The sequence below is a fragment of the Suricata suricatta genome, chromosome 17, assembly GCF_006229205.1.
Source record: "Suricata suricatta isolate VVHF042 chromosome 17, meerkat_22Aug2017_6uvM2_HiC, whole genome shotgun sequence".
In the NCBI taxonomy this organism is placed as follows: Eukaryota; Metazoa; Chordata; class Mammalia; order Carnivora; family Herpestidae; genus Suricata; species Suricata suricatta.
Window position 1 is genome coordinate 34,055,628 of NC_043716.1, and position 16,460 is coordinate 34,072,087.

A 16,460-nucleotide genomic window follows, 5' to 3' on the forward strand; every position below is an offset into this window, starting at 1 on the left:
GCGAGGAAGACACTAGACTAGTGAAGAACTTAAAACAAGATCATTTCAGGTAGTGATAACGACGAAAATAAAGTAGGGTAACGTCACAAGAGGAACAGGCTAGAAGTAAGGGCTCCTTCACATCGGGTGGTCAGGGAAGGCCTCTCTGAAGATACTATACTTAATAGGACATTTAAATGACAAGGAGTCAGCTATGAAAAGATCTGAGGGAAGGAAGCTTTCCAGGCTGAGCAAAGAATCTGATGTGCTCTCTCCGTAGAACTAAAGGCCCGAGGGACTAAAGCACGGTGACCGTGAAGGGTAAGTGTTAGATGAGGTCAGGGACATACACCGAGTTCTTCTTTCTTGACAGTCATGACAGAAGGTAGATTTTATTTGGATAGCAATGGAAGCCACTGAAGAATTCCTATCTTCTCTCTTATAAGGGTCTAATTTATAAGTCATCTTATAACTTAGATAAAGTAATTGTAAAGCCTACTAATTTCTTTAAAAATTTTAAATTTTTTAAATTCTATAAAATTTTAAAAATTTTAGGGGCGCCGCGTTGGCTCAGTCAGTTGAAGGTCCGACTCTTGACATTAGCTCAGGTCACCATCTTCTCAGTCATGAGATTGAGCCCCAGCATCAGGCCCTACACTGGGATTCTTTCTCTCTCCTCCTCTCTTTCCCTCTCTCTCTGCCCTTCCCCCACTTGGGGTATCTCTCTCTCTCTCTCAAATAAATTAAATTTTTTTATTATTTTATTTGAAAATGTAATCTATTCACATGGTTCAAAATTCAAAAAGGACAGAAAGGGAAATAGGATGGAAATGCTCCTTCGCATTCAAGTACCCTTGTTTCCTTCCTTGGAAGTAACCAGTGTCCATAGGGTCTTGTATAGCTTTCAGAGATATTATGTGTATGTTACAATAAATAAGTATTTTTGCCTCTTTAGATAGAACGTCTCCATTTTTTAAACAGATGTTTATTATATTGTCTATTTGTATCATAATTCATTTAATTAAGCCCTAGTTGATGGGCTTTTAGGATATTTCCATTCTTTTGTGATTACAAATAATGCCACAGTGAAAAATCCTTTTATATTTGTTATGTTAAATATGTCAGTAAGGTAAATTTCTAGAAATGAAATTGCTGGGTCAAAGGGTATGTATGTTTCTTGTTCATTCTGATATACATTTCTTTTCATAGAACGTGTAACAATTTATACTCTAATCAGAAGTGTTTTCCTTATCCTGGAGCAAGTGTTATCAAACATTTTGATCTTTGCCAATTCACTGGGTGAATCAGTGTGTGGTTTAATTTGCATTTATCTTATTATGAATGAGAGTTGAACATGTTTTCATATATTTCAGAATCATTGGTATTTACATTTCTGTAAACCATTGACTGTTCTTCACTCGTTTTTCCATTATGCTGCTGGCTTTTTCTTCTTGATCTTTAGATTCACTCAGCACTAACTCATTTTGTTAAAGAATTTGAAAAGAAACAAATACAGTGCTGTATGTCAGTTACATCTCAATGAAGACAAAACTGGTCTTCTTTTACATTTTATGAAGCATGAACCTGAGAAGGGATAGAGAGAAACCCCAGTCTTTCCTTTGCTTACTGAGGCTTCTCTTGATTGTCCTTGGCTTCGTTTTAAGAAGTGTCTCTAAATTTAATAAAAGGTACATTTAGTATTTTGTTAGACCAGATTGAATTGCAGTAAGTTTACATATGACAAATTTTCAAAAGTCATTCAAACCTTGCAACAGAGGAAGTTAGCATGACCTGTAATAATCTATCCTTTGAGTAATGAGAAAGAAGTTATTACCTCAAGGCTGTGTATTACTGAGGACACTGCAACAGAAGAAATACAAACATTACCTTGAGATCACATCAACTCCTCAGAACAATGGATATATCCAAGTTTTCCCATAGTTCTGTGGGATGTTTTTTGTTTCGTTTTGTTGGGGGGGGGTTGTTGTTATTTTTTTTGGTGGTGGTGGTGGGGTGTGTGGGGAGGGGCTTGTGGGGGGAATCTACAATCTTTTTGGCATCTTCTGTTTTGGAAAATGCAGCATCTCTCAGGTTTAAAATAGTTACGACATTGGGAATTTTCCTTACTTGGAAACTGTACAAGGCTTTAAACCAAAAGGAAAAAAAAAAAGGGATAGGCTTTTAAAAAGTCCCTAACAAATCATTCTTTTAAGAAGCGATGTTCCCAGCCATCTAACATGTGCGTGTTTGTGTATTAGGTTGAACCACATGAAATTGCCGACGTTTGACTGTTTTTGGCTTACAAAACAATTTCGTGGTTCAGTCTATTATCTCCACAGTCTTATTCCTGTAATTTTAAGGCTGATGGACATATGGCTATCTTACATATCACATGTATGTGATATACCTGTGTTGGTTGTTGATTTTCTTTAATTTGCTGGATGACTGGGTTAGATTGAAGTTGGAGGAATGCTTATAGGGAATAAAAGAAAGATTAAAAAACTGCAGAAGCTGTTTCTCTCTCTCTCTCTCTCTCCTCTCTCTCTCTCTTTTTTTTTTTTTTTTTTTTTTTGAGTGACCCGGAACTGGGGAGAGGGGCAGAGGGAGAGAGAGAATATTAAGCAGGCTTCATGGTCAGCATGGAGGCTGACAGGAGGCTCAGTCTCATGGTCCTGGAATCACGGCCTGAGCGGAAATCGAGAGTCAGACACTCAACCAACTGAGCCACCAGGTGCCCCAGAAGCTGTCTTTGCAAAACTTTACTGCAAGTGAAACTATTGGGACATTTCCCTTTGTTGTACAGGGAATTCATTTTCTCTCCTCAAATAATCCTGATTATGTAAGAGTTTAGTTCAAATCAAATGATTTGTATTTTCAAAATGAAGGAAATTCTATCCAGTCTCTCTCCCCTTGCAGAACGAAGATACCCTTGATATTGGATGAGAACCGTACTTGTCCTAGGGCTGGTACCTGAGAGTGCCAGGCCAGGAGCTTTTGGCTTTGCATGTAACTCATCCAAAAGAACAAATTAATGATTCTCATTACATTGCAAATCTAATATACTCAGCACTGTTCAAAGGGCTCTTTTAGAGATATGTGAGAGAAACAAGCAGAAAAGTTAATGAACTTGAATGCAACTGGATAAATGTTTCAGTCATCAAAAGTATTTTTGCTGAATGCCTAGTTTTAGGCCGGCTGTGCTAGGTAATAAGGGGACACGAGAAGAGTTGCAAGTTCCTTTTAAAGAGCTTCAGGTCTACTGACGGCAACAGAAGTGTTTCTACATGTAAAAGATGGCCGAAAGGAAGTGTGCTATGTGCGTTCGATTGAAAGCTTTGTCCATCATGACAGCATTAATACATTTTCTTTTTTACTTCTGTTTAATGTCATAGTAAGAAATCATAGTATATTGATTGACTCGAATCTTTTGTCAAAATGATTAACTTTATGGTCTTCTAATACCTGCTAAGACGCAGTCTGCTGGCGATTGCTGTTGGTTGCTAACTTGGTACTACCTTCATTGGAATTTGAGCAGTATTCAGTTGATGGATATCTTAAAGTACTTTTTGAAGTTGATTTATTTTGGGGGGGGGGGCGGAGAATCCCAAACAGGATCTGGGCTGTCAGCGCAGAGCCCGACGTGGGGCTCAATCCCATGAACCATGAGATGATGACCTGAGCAGAAATCCAGATTCAAGACACTTAACCAACTGAGCCATCCAGGTGCCCCAATATTTTAAAGCATATATTTTGGTGTGACCCAGAAGTGTACCCTCATGGTTCAGGATTTCATAGAGAGGACAGGAAAATAGATGGTGTATACAATCGATATGTTCAGCCTCAGAGTTGTCAGCACACTGGGAAGTTTGCTAAGCTTTGGAAAAGAAATTTTTCACCTGAGAACTTGGATGGTCTTGTCCTAACATGTTTGAAGCCAGGGACACTATATTTTGGTGCTGGTTGTCTCCTATAAAGGTTCTCAAACTGTGACCCTCAAGCAGACCTCCTCTTCTCTGAAATTGTTTTTCTGCTGGGCATCTGCAGCAGTTGGCACGAAGTGCTACTGAGTTCATGTAACACCAGGCTACTTTGCTGATGATCACTTTGCCCTCCGTGCCTGCTAGGAGTGAAATTAATTAGCCTGGTGCTGTCCTAGTCAATTTCCCTCTCAGCAGGTTGTGTGGTCAGAGCTCCTCTCAGTCTGGGGCTGATCGTCCAGTCCTACTAGCCGCTGGGTTGGATATTTCTTTAAAATTGGAATAAAGCTGATATTTAAAAAAAAGACTTGGCTACAAAATAAGCGGGAAGCAAAAAAGATAGGGGAAAAAAATGGCCAAGACCAAAGTAGTACTTTTTTCTTTTTCTGGTTGTTTTAATGGACTGTGGTGCAGTAACAATTAAGCTATTAAAATAAACTGGTTTTTAAACTTGTGTTTTTTCTTAGGCTTAGAGAATTCTTAATTATTAGATGCATTTGAAGTCGTTTTTAAAACTTCCAAATACACTTGAGATAGTATTTTATGCTCCCTCCGTGTAGAGCTGCAGCACACACCTCCAGAGCCAAATTTTATGCTCTTAACATGCAAAACTCACATCTTCGTTGCCAGTCTGCCCCAAAGAGAGTCTCAAGTGGGAATTTTGAAATTTCATTCTGGCTCCTGGAAATAATGATAACTGGGATTTGTAAAATTGCCGAAGGTGCACGTTCTTCTTACTAGACCAGCAGTTCGTGAGAATGTGTTTTCCATCAAGTGGAAGCCCACTCTGATCACAGGTGATCAAGTGTAGCATTTGGATTCCTCACTATATCATGGAATCATGGACTGCAAAAATCAGGAAGGACACAGTACCACTGCTTTGCTTAGTTTGCTAGCTTAAGTGAAACAGCATGTCACGTGTAAAACCGGTAACTCCATCTCTGATTACATAGGATGCTTTAGTTGTGAGTTGCTGTTGGATAGTGTTTAAAACCAGTGGGGACTCTGGTAATAACAGTGGTATTACTCAGGATGCAGCTGTGTCTTATTCTTTTGTTTTAATTTTTTTAAATGTTTATTTTTGAGAGAGAGACAGGGCATGAATAGGGGAGGGCTGGAGGGGGCAGGACACACAGATGTCAAAGCAGGCTCCAGGCTCTGGGCCGTCCGCACAGAGACTGATGACGTGGGGCTCGAACTCATGAACTGCGAGATCATGACTTGAGCTGAAGTCGGATGCTTAACCGACTGAGCCACCTAGGCACCCCCATAACTGTATCTTATCCCCTTCCATGTGTATTACTTAATTGGCCAGTGAATGTCAACGAGTTGAGTGATTTATCTTTTCATTTATCACTCTTTCTACACAGGATTTGAGGCAGTTTCCAGAAGTAGTTAACCTATAAAAGAGTAAACAGTTGAGGGAATTACAGCAAGGGGAATAACAGTGTTAAGAAAGTAATAAAGCCATTACAGGATGAGCATATGAGCCTGTAGAGTCAAGAGCGGGCTTACAGATTTGTCTCAGAGCTTCCTAGTAGCCAAGCAAAGAGGGCGCCATTTGTGCATAGCTGGAAATAAATCAGCCAGGTGTTCAGGAAAGAAATGTCTGCCTTTGCTATTATAAACCCGTGTTTGATGAAATGGAATACGTCCTTACTGTATTCCTACAATACAATGTATTTAAAAAATAAAGCAGAACAGAAGGAAGAATAGTAGATACTCAAGTGGCTCTCATCCCGAACTGACAGGAACACTCATTGTCACATTTGCCGCAGACCATCCTCATGTGAGAAGAAACCAGGAAGAGCAACTCGAGCCACCGTCTGTCCTTGGCCCGACCTCGTCTTCTCCCCTGCTCTCCCACTGCGAATCTGACGCATAGCTTGTCACTGTTTCTCCTTTTGTGTTTTTTCACTTCTACTGAATGTACATATCTGTAAATAATATATAAATCTTAAATTTGCATAAGTAAGGTCCTGAACATGCCATTCTGAAACTTGCCTTTTTTTTTTCATTAGCGTTGTTTGATCTCATCTCTGTGGTGCTGCAGATCTAGTTCATTAATTTTAAATCCTGAAATATGGTTTTCCATTATATGGAAATAACCCAATTTAGTTTTCTATTTCCCTCCTAATGGATTTTTAGTTTGTTCTGGTTTTTCACTGTTATAACCAGTGCCACATTGAACAGCCTTTTTTGTGCCTTCTGCCCACAAGCAGAGTTTCTCTGGTTCTTAAAATGTGGTTCCAGGATCAGCACATCAGGGTCACTTGGGAACTTGTTAGAAATGCAGATTGTTGGGCCTAGGTCAGACTTCTGAATCAGAACTGCTGGGGACGGGCCCAGCATGTGATTCTGCTGCGTGCTGAAGTTTGAGAACCTCCCCCCGCCCGTAGCTCATGTACAGTTAACGTAGAATTACCGAGTCCTAGGTTGCATGTATAGTCAACGTATTGCATACAGCAAGTTCCTGCCTAAAATAAACATACGGATTTACAGCCTCACCAGCAATGTCCCCATGTCCCCATGTCCCCATGTCCCCATGCGTGCTATGGTTGCTTTATTTTCTTGCTGGTCTGAAAGAAGTAAAAATATTTAAGAGCTATTTTATTTCCTTTTTTGTGAACAATATTTTTATAGGGTGGTTGGCCTTTCTCTTATGGATTCTGTAGAAAATGTATATGTCAATTCATAAAGTATCCCTTTGTCATGCATTACAAGCTCTCTCTTTCAGTTTGTTTTTTGGCTTGTTTGTGGCACTTAAGAAAAACGGGCGCCTGGGTGGCTCAGTCTGTTGAGCGTCTGATCTCGGCTCAGGTCATGATGTCGCACTCTGAGTTCGTTCGAGCCGCATGTCAGATTCTGTGTTGGCAGCTCAGCCTGGAGCCTGCTTCGGGTTCTGTGTCTCGCTCTCTCTCTCTCTGCCCCTCATCCGCTCATGCTGTCTGTCTCTCTCTCAAAAATGAATATTAAAAAATTTTTAAAAAGTAACCAAATTCACCAGTGGTAACCAAATTCACCAGTGGTTGAATGGTTTTGTGGTTTGAAAGGCATTGCAAGGAAGAATTTTCACTTAGATTTGATTGGCTCCCGGGACACGCTGTGATATGTACACCCTGAGATGGATAGCAGTTATTTGAAAATGGTCTGAGGGTTGGTTACGAGACAGGTCAGAGTTAGATTTGGGAATCATTTGTATAAAGGCAGAAATTTGTCACTGGGGATGGATAAAATGAAAGAGAATGTAGATTGAGAAAATGTTTGGGAATTAAACCACAGGAGCAGCAGTGGAGAAAGAGAATCTAATAAGAGAGCTTGAGGAATGATCAGAAAACAGCAAGGAGAAGAATGTGGGAAATTGGGTACCGATGGGAGTGTGGACGTGAGGTCTCTAACGCTGCAGAGAAAGGAACACGTCTAAGAAAGGAATAAAGGTTGCCCTTTGAGAGAGCAGCTAGTGATGAGTTGAATAGAAGACTACTTTTATGTTAATTTTCTTTAATGTTTTATTTTATTTTTGAGAGAGAGACAGAGTATGAGCAGGGGAGGAACAGAGAGAGAGAGAGAGAGAGAGAGAGAGAGAGAGAGAGAGAGTGGGTGGGAGACACAGAATCAGAAGCAGGCCCCAGGCTCTGAGTTGTCAGCACAGAGCCCTATGTGGGGCTTGAACTTGTGAACCGCCAGATCATGACCTGAGCCAAAGTCAAACACTTAACTGAGCCACCCAGGTGCCGGACTGCTCTTAATGAGTTTGCGCTGAAGTGTATTAGATGCGATAGTGGTTAGAGTGGCAACAAGCTTGTTCTCTTTTGGGGATGGAGTAAGTTTGCCCCCCTGGGGAACGAGCCAGTGCCAAAGTTGTATGTGGAATTCACTGTGTTGGTTCCTCTTTGGCAGCCTTTTCACGAATGTACTTGATGTGCCCTTGGAGTAGATTTATTTGTAAGATAATATTAGGGGTTGGGCAGAAGATTCAGATAGGGAGGTAGAATTGTGACTAGTGGGCTGCTTCAGATTAGGTGATCTTCTCCGAGAGTAACACTGAATGCTCAGGACCGTGTGAATGATAAGGTAGAGCATTCCAGGCAGGAGACAAAGTGTCCCCGTCTGCAAGGTCAAACGGAAATAGGATAGTATGCCATTAATCTAATAAAATCCTCCTGCTTCTCGGGCCAACCAGGGTGAAGAGAGAACAGAAGTCTTTGTCCCCTGACTTTGGAGATCTTGTTTAACCTTCAAACTGGCGATGTCAAGGGTCCCAAGTCCTCCACCTCCGGCAGAAATGTCGAGTGGCCCCGTAGCTGAAAGCTGGTGCTACACACAGGTGGGTTCGTGTCTTCACCCTGTAAACTTCGTGCCTTGGGAGGATTTTGGTGAACGAAAAGGATAAGATTACTTTTCTTCATTGGGTTTCCTGCTTTCTCTAGGATATAACCGTCACATAGCAAATGAAACAAATCCTTGTCAGCTTTCCGTTCCTTGGTTTTCCGCTTGGAATCTCCATGTCCTAGGCCAGTGTTTTTCACTGGAGCTTGAGAGTAGCGTAGGGAGGGGAGAAGCTTTGCCACCAGCTCCGCTGTATCCACCGTGACGGAAATGTGTTCCTCTTTGGGCAGCTCACAGGAGACCAGGTTTGAGGTTTGCCACCCCAGGCAGGGGCATCGACATCTCAGTTGTCAAACGCTGCTCTGAGCAAAGGCTCATTTTAGGTACAGCTTTACTATCTGCTCTCCCACCTCTGTCCATGGTTTTTCCCACTTTCTACCCGGTGTTTCTCAGAAGTGGAGAGATGTTATGAAAGCAGTTGGTCACTGTGAGGTTTCTTAAGTGGTGGGTGAGGGACAGAAAAAGCTGCGCCTCCATGCTGGCCGGACAGGACTGTCTTCCCACGGGAACCATGCAGAGGGAAGGAGGGGAAATGATTATTTGATCTTCAACCTGTTTTTTTTTTAGGTCGCTTCCTTCCTATTTAATCACTTCTTGGTTTTCTATCAACAGATCAAGGTAGTGAAATTCTCCTACATGTGGACCATCAATAACTTTAGCTTTTGCCGGGAGGAAATGGGCGAAGTCATTAAAAGTTCCACCTTTTCATCAGGAGCCAATGATAAACTGAAATGGTGAGGAAGCATATATCTAGCTATAAACATTTTGCCAAAAGTTGCCCATTTTGCCTGGTTTTGTGACAGAGCCTGACTAGAATGGAAGATCCTTGAAGGCGGAAACTTGGTTTTGTCCTTGACGTATTCCCCAGTGCCTGGCCCATGATAGGTGTTCACTGGACGTTTGTTGAGGTGACCCAGTGACTGTTTCGGGGACCCGCGGACTCAGATGGCCGTAGGGTGGTATGATTGGGTAAAGGGCCAGTGTTGTAAATGGCGCGCGCACACGGCATGCATGTCGACCCCTTGGCAAATGAGTGAGGGTCCTTCTACAAGGGCAGGGGGCCGCTCAGCCCCAGCTCTCTAGAGCTATGTGGGAATGAGGGCCGGCCATCGTCATCATGTTTTCAGAGTTTTTCAAGAAAAGTAAGAAATTGAGATTGTAGCGTAAAAAAAAAAAATCTCAATTCTTACATTGCCTGCTTTTAAACAATAAAGGAGATGCATTTGCTCATGCAAGTCAGAATGCCCAGGGTGCAGGATGGTTTGGGAGGTAGTTTGACCCAGCAGCCGAGCGGTGAGGTTAAGGACCCTGTCTCTCTCTGCTCTCCACACTGTTGGACATCTGAAGTCGAGCTCCCCTGGGGGCTGATGGATGAGTGGCAGTGGCCATGGGCATAACACACTCCTGTTCGACAGAAGTCTTTGAACTTTCTTTGAATTCCCTGTGTGGCCAAGAATATGTCAGACATGCACTGACCAGTTTAGGTTTGAGTTCGCTCAGTTGATCTTTGTGGCCAGAGGAATATGATAAGAGAGTGGGGGGTCAGCACCATCCAAATCACGTGTGCCCTTAAAGAGGAGCTGACAGTTAAGGATACCACCATATGCTCGCGCAGAGACCAGGGCACGGGTGTGAGCCACCAGTTTTGATCTCTGGTAACCTCGTGAAGAGTACACTCTCCGGCCATTCATTGTTGGCTGTGTACAATGGGCAGTGTATTACTAGGTGCTGAGAGAATGCTTTATTCTTAGGCACTGTATCTAAATTTACATCTTGAGCACAACGTATACCGATGTATACGGCGTATGCACTTCCTCGAGAGGCACTGGATCAGGCCACCTGTTTGAGAGCGGTGCCGTGCCCCTGGCAAGGCCTGCAGACACGTGTGGCCTGTGTATGGTATGTGGCAGCGGCAGCGTGAGCCACCTGCAGAGCAACCCATGACATTTACAACTCAACTCAATTGAACCTATTAAATTCTGTCTGAAGTTTGTTTTGATTCATTGGCAACAGATTGTCATCTCTGACTCTCCATCCTGTGTAATGGGGGTTTGCTTTGGTCTGTGCTTCCTTCATACTGCCTTCTTTATTTCAATCTCAGAATATTATCACCAGATTGGTACAATGTCCATAAAAGATTATGTGCTATTCACATATTTCTCTGCCATACTTTTTCTCTCCAAAGGGGATATGAAAGGGCTCAGCAACATTTTATTTTTCATGGCTTCACTGGAGTCCTGACAAAAGAAGGGGCCGCCTTTCCCGAGACTGAGGATTAGAACCGAGTGGCAGTAGGCTCAATTTTAAAATATTTTCAGGGGAGAACAGAGTGACTTGGGAGATTACGAGGAAAGAGGCAGGGATGTAAGGGACGCGTTGTCAGATCCTAGAATGCCCCTTTATTTGTGTTGTTGTACTCCTTAGAAGGTGACACGAGTTGCTCCCGAGAAATGGTTCCCAAGTCATCGTCTGCTGAGCCAGAATCCCCCGCTGCGGAGCCTGGATTGGTTTTCTTAACGTCTTCTTCCCTTGAGACATAGATGTTCTTTATCTCCTGTCACGTCACGAAACCTATGAACACGAATGCTTTTGACCTGTATTTTCTTCCCTATCTGTTTTGGGCAGGTGTTTGCGAGTGAACCCAAAAGGGCTAGATGAAGAAAGCAAAGATTACCTGTCACTTTACCTGTTACTGGTCAGCTGTCCAAAGAGTGAAGTTCGAGCAAAGTTCAAATTCTCCATCCTGAATGCCAAGGGAGAGGAAACCAAAGCTATGGGTAAATGTCCTCCTTTTCATTCGACTCTATTTCCACATCGAGCAGTTCACACACAGGGACAGGTTGGAGTCCTGACCCGTGTCCTGAGTAACCCTGACTCTGACTCTCTCTCCCACTCCCTCCAGAGAGCCAGCGGGCCTACAGGTTTGTGCAAGGCAAGGACTGGGGATTCAAAAAATTCATCCGCAGAGACTTTCTCTTGGATGAGGCCAATGGGCTTCTCCCTGATGACAAGCTTACCCTTTTCTGTGAGGTGAGTCCTTTTACCCCCGGTGAGACGAGCAGTCCCAGACCCGAGGGGGGCCAGTGGGCTTCATTCATTGTGGTGCTTCGGGGATGGAGAATGGGGCGCTACACAAATGTCATTTCTGTGACTGGCACTGTCGTGGTCTCAGGCTCACTGGGCACCTCAGCTTTCTGCTTGATCCTGTTCTTCAAAACAGAGATTGCGTGCCCTCTTGGTAGGAGTGACTTCTGACTTGCTTGGGTCAGGATTCAGGCTTTTTCACTGTGGGTGTTTGCAGACAGAATTGGGCAGGTGCTGCAGGCCGCGGAGAAGGGCCGGCAACTCGATGTATGTATGTGTCCATTAACCGTTAGGGCTCCTGAACTATGAAGTCCACTTGTGTTTGACCACAAATCACTTTCCTTTGCTGCCCTGCGAGACGGCTCTTGCCAGGAGTTGGGCGTATTGTTTTGTCTTGCTGGACTGGTTGTGAAATTGGGAAGGCGAGACCCCGTTTTTCTCGAGTGAAGGGTAGGTAAAGCTCTCTAAGTTGTGGTTGGCTAGGAGGGTTCTCTGTCCTCAGCTGGGAGGACCTAGGAGCCTCTCTGGTTTACAGGAGAAGCCCTGGAGTAAAATTCCCAAAGCGAGAGCGAGGTAGGAAGTGGTTCCTTTACACGCATATACTAATGGGTCCTGTCGTGCCGTTATCAGAGCGTTTAAAATACTCAGGAGCTTACAAGAGTCACAGACGAAAGAAACCTCCAGTCAGATGGGGTCGTTGTGGTCCCTGTACATCATGTAGTGACTTTCTGAGTGGCACCGCTTGAGAGTGCCCGCTGTGTTTTCACGGGGACGGTGCCGGCAAGTTCCCCGACTACGCCTCTGCTCTGTCAGAGAGCAGGCTCACACCGCGCGTGAGTGACAGGTCCAAGGGCGTATCACCCCCCCCGCGCAGCGGGGCAGGGTGTCCCCTAGGAATCTTGCCCTTTTGCAGAAGAGGCCTGGCCAGCGGTCACCAGCTTCCCTCTCTGGTCACAGCTCACAGAGGGTCCGTGCAGAATAGTTGCTGGGGATTAGAAAACTTCGGGTGGATGCATGGTTTCTCACAGGACCGTGCTGGGTACAGAGATAGTTGCGTAATAGCTCCCTCGTCTCCCTCTTCATCGCTAAGTAAGAGGAGGAAATGCTGGAGTGACGGCCTCTCTCTAAATACATAAAACATCGCAGTCGTTTCTGTCTGTGAACTTGAAATTTGTATTCCATGTAAGTCCTACTGTTTACAGTTCATACTCAGTTGCCCAAGTGAAAAAATGAGAACAATTAGGTGGTTTCATCTGAGCTTTAATGTTATGAAACGTGAGACCACCAACTTAATCTTCACCTATCTTAGAGACCAATATTTCAGACAGATTTAAAAGTAGTGGAAAATTCTATTTTCTTTTGGAAATGAAAGCCAGTCTTTGAACTGTTCTCTGAAAGAAGAGAAATCTCTAAATACCACCTCTGGTGTTTTAGGCAAAGCCTCAACTTTTATCGCCGCGTTTTCCAGTCCACAGTCGGTCCAGCCCCTTCTCCTTTGCTCCCGCTTTGAGCCCATCCCTCCAGAGCCGTTCCAGCTGCTCCAACCCCTGTATCGCCATTCCCGACTCGGAAACCAGCTGGTCTGCCCTCACTTGGCAGCCTCTCATCCTGTGGTTAAGTCCAAGGCCTCGCTTTCCCCTATGAAATTCTCTCCCTTCGCTTTTCCATATGAAATTCTCTTAGGAGAAATCCTGTGGTTAAGTTTAGATTTGTCTTACTGACTTCGAAGGGAAGTGAGATGACACTTTGGAAAGGAGGAGATGTCGAACGGGGAAGCGTCTGCTGAGTTCTGCTGATGCCATCGGTTTCTTCCCATCAAACCAGGTGCGCCATCTGTTCCGCTCACACTTCTCTGTTGGCCACAGGTGCCGAGTGTTGCTTCTCATACTTGGGCTTGTGCCTAGTGAGGCTCGTCTCTGTTCCCAGGCTCTCCGTGGACTTAGTAGCATTCAGCATTGCAAGACGGTTGCGTGGGGGGAGGGGGGTGTTGGATTGTGTGGGTTTTAAAAATGTCTGCAGCTCATCTAAGTTCTTAGTGCTTTTCAAAGCTAGATCGTTCTTTGCTGCACATTCTGTCCTTTTGACCTGTTGCTTTGTCAGTGGATTATTTATAAACTGGTATTTTAGTTCATATTTGTATTTTATGTATCATTGGTCTTGTTTGTTATTTGTTTTTAATTATTATTATTCAGAGGCTTTTATGCAGTCGATGTCTACATACAAATTTAGGTTATGAGCCCTCCACTGCTCCATTCCCCACTCAGCCTTTGGCCTGGGTACTTCCCTCCTGTCGGTCAGTGGATTATTTAATAAACAAGTGTATTGTCTCCTGATACAAAAGTACGGTGGTTCTCTGGGTTCTTTGGGCTGTCCCCAGAGGTCACACGAAGGAATCCTAAGGTGAAAAGACCGAGGATCACATGCTTGTCTTTGGCTTTATTTCAGGAGTCTTACTGTTAATGAACTTTTAAATGAAATTGGATTGCTGAGCGAGTGGTCCTGTTTATAACCCGCCACACTGGGTTTACCTCTCAGTGATGTTTCTGTCCCTTAGGAAAGGTGACGGTCCTGGTCCTTCCAAGTCGATATGGCTTAGTTAGCGCATTTGGAAGCCTTTTCGAAGCATTCCCTGAACTGTCTCTCATCACAGTCCTTTGAGCCAGATTAGTTCTGGTATCTTTCATTTCGCGTTACTGGGGAAGAGGCCGTGCCTAGGGAGGTCAGGGCATTTTTCCTAACCTTGTACAGCAACTGAGTGTCAGGGCCGCGGCGTTTAGCGCCTCTCGTCTGCCGCTGCATGCCGTTCACCAAAGAAGCACGGGCTCTACCAAGTGTCCTTAACAGAGACAATCGACTTTGGTAATGAAAGAATCACGGAGGCTTTACACTTTGAATTGTCCCTTGAATAATTCGGTTCACACAAATCTACATGAGATGTTTCAGCTTCTATTGATTCTTCCCTCTGTTTAGATTGAAAACAGCTATTTCCCATAAAGATGCACATATTCCACTTTCACTGTTTATACCTCTGACAGATCGAAGATTCCAGTGTCTTTTTGTAATGTTGCACTTAAAGGTGAAATGGGAAATACCTTATGAAGTATCAAATCCCAAATCTGGACTATTTAGACACTAGTTGAGTCTTACACTGTCGCTTTCCTTCTCAAACGTAGAACATCCTTTTGTAGCCTGGGAATATGTATTTTGACCACATTTTAAACATGTGGGTCTATTTTTCTTTTTTATCATCTTAATGGATGGCGTGGCTGTATTAGTTGAACTATATGATGACGCTAATATTGATTGCTCTTGACCTACAGAGACGGTGATTTAATATGTGACGTTATCATAGGTCATAAACAGTGTTGTAAACCTGATCCCTGACCCATCAGCATCTCTAGTGGCTTGGAACTGACCCACATGTGCTTCTCCCCACTCAGAGGACGGTCTGCTTCAAATTGTATGTTCTCCTCCCCTTGTTGGTTTGTGTGCCTGGACAGTGTCCTCTTCTGGCTTGCGTGTGCGCACACTTTATAAAAATGGTGTCCAAACATGTGCAGGTCATGCAGGTCGTGTTGCCTCCTTCCCCTTATGTATCTAAATTATCTTTATGGGGCGGGTATGACCGTAGTTCTTCCGGTTCCAGTGCTCTGTCGTGGTGTTCCGTGTGAGTGAGCACACAGCAGTTTGCTCACCGTGCCCTTACTGGTGGCTGTTTAGATTGTTGCCGGTCTTTAATTAGAAGTAATGCTGCCCCCGCGAACCATCTCTGTGCACAGTCTATTTTCTTCTCGATTGGTGTCATTATATGGAAGTTTAAAAATACATTTCCACTGGTCTTACCTTGGTTTTTTATATTCGGTAAAATGTACAAGAATTGGCACGGTCTTTAGTCTTTTATGGAATTTGCATCTTTAAGAAAAGGAATTGACTTGAAAAGTGAGGCCCGTTTACAACTTGAAATGTAGAGGGTTATACAGCCTTCCTGAGACATTTTCATGTAGTCATTTATAAGACGACATAAATGTCACTGTCACGTCATCTTCACAGCTGCAATTCTGAATGAGTCTCCACAGTCAACTTCATAGGCATTAAAAAAAAATCTTTAGTTTTTCGCGGAACGGTCTCATTTTAGCATCATCATTTGCAGAGGAAAACAATCCCTTCCTAAGTTGAAAGTTTTGGGCTCTGAAGACTCATTTGTGAATGCCATTTAAAATTTATTTTTAATTAAGCGTATTTAATGTTGGTAAGAGGTGCCAGACATTCAGAGCCCGGGAGACTCCCGGCGCCCATATATCTACAGAACAAGTCTGGCTCAGACAGTAAAGGTACATTCTCCTTCCTGCTGTGTTCCTGTCTGTGTGGAGAGAGGAATGGCCCCAGCGAGACAAGCCACAGTCTTCGGGCCTCACTCATTACCAAGCGCGCATCTAACCAGCAGAGGGGCCGCACTGCTAACCATGGCTTGGAATTTCAGCTTCGTTCTTGCCGGTTCGTTTTACCCAGGCTAGTAAATTGCCATCAAGTGTTAATGACTCTGGGCTCCTGTCAACCTGCTTTCATTTAAGCTTAGGAACCCCCTGCCAAAAGCGTTCTCCATTCCGTTCATTGACCATCCCAAGAGATTCCTGCCTTTCCCAGTGAGGAAGTTGGATTTAAGTGGTCTTTCCTTTTCCTTTATTTATTTTTTTAAATCAGTATTTCAAGGCTATGACTGGAAACAGGAAACTTGTACTTTCGGTGTTCGTATGAGAAAGTGGCTAGACCAAACTAGAGATCTTACACGGCGCAAGAGAAAATCTCTGAGGGGTAGTTTGTGCTGGGTCCTGAGCTATTAAAATAACGTTTCCCCTGGCTCTGATAAATGTGCTACGAATGTCAGGTACATTCATAATTGGTTAACTTGGCTGCTTCATTGCTTAAGATCGCAATGGCAAGTTTTAAACAAATGGATCAATTTATTGACCTGTTACAATCTCACTCATGCACAAGAGAGACTATGGGTCATATGGATTGGGCGTTCATTTT

General features: G+C 43.7%; 1 protein-coding gene across 2 annotated transcripts in view; it reads left to right on the forward strand.

Moving 5' to 3' along the window:
• SPOP (speckle type BTB/POZ protein) overlaps positions 1-16,460 on the forward strand; it is a 65,526-nt gene that overhangs the window by 37,104 nt on the left and 11,962 nt on the right. For both annotated transcript variants that reach the window (XM_029927550.1, XM_029927551.1), the window contains exons 2-5: positions 8,140-8,283; positions 8,958-9,079; positions 10,971-11,122; positions 11,248-11,375. In XM_029927550.1, the coding sequence (XP_029783410.1) occupies positions 8,206-8,283; positions 8,958-9,079; positions 10,971-11,122; positions 11,248-11,375 (480 nt within the window). In that variant the 5' untranslated portion in view covers positions 8,140-8,205. The remainder of the gene's footprint in view (positions 1-8,139; positions 8,284-8,957; positions 9,080-10,970; positions 11,123-11,247; positions 11,376-16,460) is intronic.